Genomic DNA, 9,021 nt, shown 5'->3' with positions numbered 1-9,021 from the left:
TGAAAAAATAGGTAAGAAAATAAGCATATCACTACAACAAAATTACACAACCTACCAGAAACTTTCATTTGATCTTACCTCAATTCCCTGAAATTCTCAACTATTAATGCAATTCAATTCATCCAATGCCGATTTCGGATCTGAAATTAAATTCGATTTACATAAAGTCAACGTAAAAACGTGTGATAATTCGTTTTACATAATTAGCTTTCAGTTTCAGAGAGGGAAAATTGTACATTATATTAATTAATTCAAGGTGTGAGAATAAATTAAAGAAAGAAAAAAGAAGAAGAAGAAGAAGAATTAGGCGGTTAACAATGGCGATTTGATGAAATAGTAATGGATCGATTCATTTTCATTTACATTCGCAGAAGCTTCTTTTCGCTGATTTTCTTACTCTGTCTTCATGATCGAAACTCGATCTTAAATACGGTTCGATCTCTTCTCTATTCACGATCTCCACGAATTCAAGCTCCATTAATCTTCTTCTACAACTCGGCGGTCTCTTCCGCTTCCGTGGCGCCGGCGGACATTGTACCACCGCCGGAATCTTGTTCTCTGCCGACGTCGGTGTACGGCAACATAATTCTTCTTCTTCGTCGGTAATTCTGTCTTTCTGAATTATCACACCGCCATGATCGCCGGCCATTGACGTCGACGGGAGTGGAATTTGAAGCTTGATCGGTGGACGGCGGACGATTTCCAGCAATGTCCGTCGGAGATCGAGGTCAGTGGACATTTTTTTCTGTGAATGATACAATTAAATAAAAGAATAGAAGAACACGGAGAGAGAGAGAGAGAGAGAGAGAGAGAGATTTGAGTGAAAAATGAAGAATAATGTTTGTTTGGGGTTAAGGGGAGTGGGTATTTATGTGGGTAGAAAAATTAAATATTTATTTATTTATTTTTATGAGATTAAAAAGAAAATGGGAGTTGAAGAATGGCGTGCATTAGAAGATAATTAAGAGGGAGAGAGAGAAAGAGAGAGTGTGTGTCTTTATTCCTGTTATTCCCACAAGCTAAGGGGGAAAGGAATCTGATGATGGGGATTGAGTGTGTGTAAATATTTATAAAGTTTTAGTACATTGTGGGTTTACTACTACTCCAAATAATATTTACATATAACCTTCTATTTTCTATTTTCTATTTTCATGTAATATCTTCCCTTTCATGTACTTTCTTGATTACTCCCGGTTTGGTAGAAAATTTGAAAATAATGAATTTAATTAATGAAAATAGAATTGTAGCTATGCTCATTAAAGTAAGGTCACGTTTACCAAATCTTAATGAAAATTTGTATAATTGGAATGAGATTTCATTTCATTGATGGATGAATCGTAATACACTTGAATCGCAACCACAATTGGATTGCTTTTTATCGTGTTTTTCTATAATTACGAATCTATCATATTTTACCAGTTACTATTACTGTTTGACCTTAACAGTAACGGCAATGGTAAAGATAATAATAAATGTGGTAAATTTATAATTTTCATATTGTTACAGTAATAATATCTATAACAAAATTAGTGGGTCCCATGTAATTTTCAACGACAATTAAATTGAACACCTTTTTTCCTCAATCATGTTATATGATTGAATTACAAATTTCAAAACAGACCCTACATCTCATTACGATTATGGAAAGCAGATAAACAACAATAATTGTAATCAACTGGGACTACTTTTTACATTAATCAATCAATTATAATATGAAAAGTGAAGCCCGTTTAAATAGGTTCCCTAAAAATTAGTTAACAATATTTTGTGAATTATGAGTAATAAAAAATTTATTACAATTACAACAATTTTCATTACAAACAGTAAACATGGCCTATATGATTATATTTCTTTTTTTTAGGTATGTGTTTGGTAGCATATTCATAAATTAAATTATAATTTAAACAAATTTTCAAAATGTATTTGATAATATATTTATAAATCATAAGACTAATTGCTAAATATTAGGTTGAATAAACTATGACTGATTAATTTATGAAATTGTTTTATGTTAAAATTTTTGTATAATTATTATTTTGTAATATCATATAATATATAATATATTACATTTTTAAAAAAAATTAACAAGATAATTGAATTTATAACATGAAATCTTATATTTGTCGACATTTTTTATATGAAATTCAAAATCTAGATACACTGGAAATACAAAAATGTTGTTTTTAAAAATTTGCACCGTTTGATTCACATAATCTGAAAAACAATTTTTGAAAACAAAATGCAAACTGTCTATCAAATATATATTCGTTGAACTTAGTGATTTGAAAATATAAATAAAATTTGAGTTGTCTATCAAATAGGTCTTTAATATTACACTTTTCTTGACGTTAAGTGTGTTTTTGGAAGTAAAAATTACTTTCGTTATTTTTAAAATCATAAAAAAATTTAATAATTTAAATTCAATTTTAATAGTAGAAAATTGCGATTAAAAGTGTAAAATTAAATATTAAATTAATTACGAGTGATTAAAGAAGTATTTTGTAGTGATTTTAGCCATTTCAAAGTCACTTCCAAACATGCACTAAAATTTCTTTAGTAACCCTAAACATTAGGGGATAAGTTATTAATCGAGAGAGAATTTGTGTTGTAGCAATCGTCACCCAAATGTATTTTGAATCTCTATGAGGTATATAAATATAAGGGGACCCAACTGTCAGTATGAGAAACATCCACATTGTGTGAGAATTCATTGAATATTTTTTACTTATACAGTTACATACGATAAATACAATTTCTAATAAAGTATTTATTAACCTAAAAATAAATAAATCTCTGAATCTTACATTCTAGTTTTTTTTATATATAATATTCTTTTGTTTTGAAAATTGAGAATGATAAGAAAAATTATAAAGAAATTTTAAAAATAATAATAACAAAATATTTATTTTTTGGTATGGAATTAACTAAGGATATAAGACTCTTCAAATTATAAATATAATTTTATTTCACGAAACTTGCATATCTAATATTTTGAATATTAAACAAAACTTGCCCTTTTGGTTACTGATTTTGTATGTAATAAAGCACGGTATGACTTGAAAAATAGAGGATAATCTTAGGGACATTGAAGTCTTTTCCTATTATAAATATATTCTTCTATTGCAAAAATATCTCGAATAAATTACATTAACTTGTGACAACCGTGGCATGAGAAATAAATTCATTTATACGAACCATATGATAGCATTTTTTATATCAATTATGTTTGTCTCGATGATTTGATGTATCAATATGAGATATATTGCTATTTACATCACTACTTGTTTTAATTATTAAAAAACAAACTTATCTTTTCACCTAAAAGTGCAATTTCGTCATTATACTTTTTATGCTAAATAAGCTAAGCTATCGTTTGTACTAAAATAATAATAGTAATAATAATAATAATAATAATAAGCTAAGCTAGTATAATTATAAAAGTTTTGGTTGAAAACCTATTTTCATTCCTCTATAAACTTAATCTTTGAACCGTACATAAAATTTTATTTTAATTTGATGTATATTGTTCATTATTTATTCTTTCCTTTTTTTTTTTTCCAAAATTTAAACATGGATGTAAAAATTTAAAAAATAGATTTTTGAAATAGATTTAGGATGTGTTTGGAATACATTTTCAAGTGTTTTAAAAATTTTAAAAATAAATTATTTAAGGAATAATTTGGAATGTTTGGTAACCACTCAAAATAATTTTTCAAGTGTATTTTAATCAGTTTTTGTCGAGAATATTTAAATAAAAATGATTTTTTTTTAAAAAAAAGTTTTTTTCTCGAGTCAATCCAAACGGACCCTTATACACGTGAGATGTGATTTTATGCATAAATATTAAACATAAAATTCATACACCATAAATTACTTTGACAATTAAATTACAAGTGCATTATCGAACTTCTATCTAACAAGCTTCCAAAACTAATTTCAATGTTATTCTTAAACTTTTAAAATAACAGCTTCCTGTATTTCAACAAATTATTAATTTAATAAATCTATAATTTAAGAGACATTTACTAAAATTTAATTATATATGAAACACATAATCTATTGTTTACAAAATTGTTAGACACTAAAATTTATAAACTTATTAGACTCAATATTAATAAAATTCAAAAACTTGTTTTGACATTTCTTAAAATGATATTATTACACACAAGTTGTTCTCAGAAAGTTGGATCAAACTCATATTATTTAATTTAATAGAACTTAAATCTAAGCATGTAAAAGAAGACAATTATTTCAAGGTTATAATATTATTATAGTCTATCCATGGTCAATCTCATTCAATTTTAGTATGGTACTTTCAAATGGTTAAATTTAATCTATATATTTTGATAAATCTTGAAATTAATCATAAAATATTTTATGTTTGGAAGATAATTAAAATAACACCGATAAATTTCAAGAAAAAACACAATTGGATTTAAAACTTTTTTTTTTCCTTTTGAGAAAGTTAACTAAATAATTTTATAATTTAGTGAAAATATAAAAATAAAAATAAACGATCCAAAACCTACACATTAAGGTCACATTTACGAACAACGTGCCTAATAAGTGAAAGGTAGTTTGAAAAGTAGGACTTTTTTTTTTTTTTTTTTTAATGTTTGTTAGTATTTACCGGTGATCTACATTCATACTGACAGGTGAACCCAGTTGAAAATTTGTAATCATGTAATCTAAACGACGGGTGTGAAGTGATCAATTGAATTGTGTCTGAAAACTACGTTATATCGTTACCATTACCGTCATGGGTATAGTTACCATTGTAGTTACTGTTATTATTACTGTTTCAGAGAATAAACTATGAATTTTGACACATTTACTGTTATCCGTTACTGTTATAATTTGACTCTCAGTTGTAAAGGTAACAGTAAATTTCACAGAATTCTTAATTTTAGGTAAATACAATCAAAATCGATCTAATTACATTTGCGATTGAGGCCAATTACAATTCACCTGTCAAGAAAATGTGATTACGATTATACTAATTTTTTCATTACGAATGGGTAAACTTGGTCTAATTATCCTAATTTTAGGGTTTAATGAGTTGATATGTGGAATTTACAAAGGATTGAAGGTTGAACACGTGTCGAGTGTAGAAGAGAAGTAAAAGTACCCATTTCGACGGATCATGTTAAGATTGGGGCAATCCGGTCAATTAATGGCCTTGCCCGATCTGGCCTCTCTTGCTTTTTGGACATGGACATGTGGACACTGCTGCAGAGAAGTTCGTTAAGGCCAAAACCCACACTTTTACCCATACGCGCTCAACAGCGCGTGTAATCACAGCCACTTTTTTTTTTTTTTCTAAAAAAAAAATACATTTTCGTATGTCTCTCTCTCGTGACATACTCATATGATTGCACATGCAAAAGAAAGGAACCTGCTGTTCAAACCTACCATAATATTGCTCAAACATGGCATGAATCTGACGTGGCAAATCCCAAATTATGATAATTATAATTATTTATTCCCCTCTTCCCTTTTTGTTTTTCTTTATTGTTTGAATTTGTGTTTCTGCATTTGGATGCATCATGTACAGCTTCGATCCAGACAAACTTTTGTGTTACGTTTAAAGTTTTGTGAAATATTAATTGTTCCATCTTTTGCTTATAATAATCATATGGTTTTTAATTTTCATAATTTATTTTATACCATTCATGTCTTTTTTAAGGGATAAACTTTAATTTTTACATCCTAAATTTATATCCATTTGGATCATAAACTTTCGATTTCATTCAATTTGATCCTAAAAACTTACCTAAGTATGACAATTTTAACTACTAAATTTAACTAAACTCATTAATTTAAATAAAAATAAAGTTTATCAAAAACATAAGTTTGACTAACACAAAAATGAACCATGGAATAATATTCTAAAAATTCATGAATTTCAACATAGATCTAATATTATTTTTTTCTTGAATTTATCAATTCCGTTTCATATAAATGTTATGTAATTCATTAACTAAACAATATTTGGAGTGAAAATTTATTAGATGGTTTAAATTGCATCAATTTATTAAGTTTAAAATTTAATTGCAACTGTCGTTAAAGTTAAAATTAAACTAAATGTAATTAAAAGTTTAGATTCCAAATTGATACGACGTGTCTAATTTTAAGGGAAATTTGCTTGGTTTTCCTTTATAAGTTTGTTAAAGAGTATGAGGTACAAATTTTCTTGTAATCAACAAATTTTTATTTAATCAACATTTTCAAGCTCGCCGGCCGGTTTCTAAATAGGACCAATTAATATTTTTTAAAAAGAAAAAAACAAGCCATGTTATTTGAAGTTTATTAATTAAAGCCTAATGACAACAAAATAACACAAAATAAAGCCTAATGACAATTTAAGATATTATTTTTTTACTATAATTACATGTTTCGTTTGAAAAATTCATGAGAGCCCATCTTCACTTGAATTATTTTTAATAGAATATTATTCTTGGAGAGCTTTTTTTTTCAACTTAACTGGAATTTATCCCGATACTTAATCTCACTGCATCAATGTAACCATTAAAAATAATCTCCAATCCTTGTTTTAAACAGAATCATAATTTTTTTTCTTAAAAAATGAAAAATAAAGATAGTATATTTTTCTTCCTTCTCAAAACAAATTCCATAAAATAAGAATGAAAAAAACCAAAAAAAAAATAATATAGAGAGAGATTCGAATTAAAGAGTAAAAATTTTGTGATAAAATAATAAAGGCGACGGTAGTGGAGCACGCGCGCGTGGAGTAGCGGCGGGAAGAAATGAAGGTGAATCGCTAATATCCAACCTCAAAACGGTGCGTATGGAAGCATCGGATACCTTGGAAAAGTCCTCGATAAGGCTATCCAGCTACTTGTACCAGATCTCTCCAAGGAAGAATTATAATTTATGAAAATAAATAAAAACAATTTATTTTAATAATAATAATAATAATAATAGAGATTTTTAAAAATAAAAAAAATAAAATAAACTATTTACACAAAATATTAAAATTTTAATTTTCTTTAATAGAGACTGACAAAATTTTACCTGTAAAAAAATTATAGAAGTTTATCGTCTATTATATGTGATAGTCATTGATAGAAATTTATTAGTGTCTTATTTTATTATTATTTTTTTTTACATTTTTTTGTAAGTGAAAAATTCTTTAATAATTAAAAAAAAAAAAAAAAGGTGAAAAATGGATTAGGATTTTGGATGGGATTGGTTTACCAAATACCAACTCATTGTCAAAAGTGAATCTTTCCACGTGAGGTGTCTGGTAGCGTACCAACTGCTTGGATTTCAGCATTAATCATCCGCTTATTATTATCTTATGCTTTATGCCCTCTATTTTTATTTTTATTTTTATCTTATGTTATTTAAATTATTACTATAATCGGTGAATTTTTCAAATTTCAAAACTTGGACAAACATCGTGGACACATATACCATCCCCTATAATCTATATATCCTTTCTTATTTTTATTCCGGTTTTGTTTTTTTGTTAAATTAACCATTTACTTCTTAATGCCAAAATGAGTATTTATATTATTAGTCTTGAGAGGTTTGATTCTTTAATATATTATAGAAAAATTAAATAATTTACTTATTGTTATTTTTAAATTTTTTAACATTTTACATCTCTCTTAAATCTTTATTGTGAAAATTAATACTAACATTTAATGAATTTTTTTATAGTTGGATGGTAAATTGATTATTCTTAAGAAATAATAATAATAATAATAAAAAGAATGATATATTGATTAACTACCAGAAGTGTTTATGAACTATGAAAATTAAGTTATTACATGATTGAAAAAAGTGACATAATTTTGATGATTTTTTTTTATGATATGAACTAAATTGTTATAAATTTGAAAATGTAAAAAAAAAAATTGTGACATGTTAAACTTCAGGATGAGTAAAGTCTGTTTAATAACTATTTGGTTTTTTATTTTTGGTTTTTAGTTTTTCAAAATTAAGACTATAAACTCTGTTTTCATTATATAAATAGCGAGAGAGATTTTTAAGAATTTGATTAAGAATTCAAATTTTTTTTAAAAAAATAAAAAGTAAAAACTATGTTATGAGAATTTGAAAGAAATAACTGTAGTTTCAAAAGCAAAAAACTAAAATAAAATAATTATCAAATGAGGCTTAATTTTACAATTTTTTAAGTTTAGGGACTAAATCGTTACTTTCATAAAATGATGAGGGTGCTAAGATTTATCAACTTAGATGAGATATTTGGGTGTACCGATTGATCCACATTGTGTATTTTTTTTTAAACCGTTACTTTTATGAAAGATTAGAGATTCAAAGTATTATATATACGCACACATATTATTTTAATCATCCATTTTATTTGTTTGCAATCAGACAACAGTATATGCAGTGCTGGAAAAGTAAATATATTGTATGTTAGCTAGAACATATGAATTTAAGATCGCGATGTTGGAATGTTTACGATCGGTTATTTGGCACTTCAAACAACTAGGTATGGGAGTCTGCCCCCAAAATCTAAATTGTTTTCATGTTTAAGTTATTTACCTTATTTACGTTTTTAGTCTTAAGATTTAGAAGAGTGTGCTATTAAACTCGTTAATCCTATTGACGCATTTGTACTATGTAATATGAAATTTCTCTCTCTAATAAAAAATTGTTTATCTCCTTCTTTTTGTGGACGTAGTTAATTCATTATTAGTGACCCAGGTAATTAACTAGAGACGATTCTCTATTGTTTTACATTTTCTATTCGTCTTTGATAATTGTCGACTAATTCTTAACACGTGAGATATATATAAGTGAAACGACGACAATGGATTGTTTTAAATGAAATCAAAAGTAAAATGCACATTAATTATTAGAGTGAAAAGTGAATAATTTTATACCATTAGTGGAAATATGGAAATTATATATGGAGAATGACATTGAGGCCCTATAGTTTGAGGATCTTCCATAGATGAGATGAAGGTGATTTGGGGTGGGGACTTGGGGATTTTTTTTTCCCTTTCAACTTTTTCCTTCTTGGCA

General features: G+C 26.6%; 1 protein-coding gene across 1 annotated transcript; it reads right to left on the bottom strand.

Moving 5' to 3' along the window:
* Positions 1-303: 303 nt before the first annotated feature.
* On the bottom strand, positions 304-855 carry LOC120081916 (uncharacterized). The gene has a single exon (XM_039037097.2). The coding sequence runs from the start codon at positions 737-739 to the stop codon at positions 356-358; it is 384 nt and encodes a 127-aa protein (XP_038893025.1). The 5' UTR covers positions 740-855; the 3' UTR covers positions 304-355.
* Between the last annotated feature and the right edge of the window lie 8,166 nt (positions 856-9,021).

This window comes from Benincasa hispida, chromosome 7, assembly GCF_027475165.1.
Source record: "Benincasa hispida cultivar pf3 chromosome 7, pf3_genome.v1.1, whole genome shotgun sequence".
Taxonomy (NCBI): Eukaryota; Viridiplantae; Streptophyta; class Magnoliopsida; order Cucurbitales; family Cucurbitaceae; genus Benincasa; species Benincasa hispida.
Note: the sequence above shows the minus strand (reverse complement) of the source record. Positions and strands in the feature narration are given on the sequence as shown.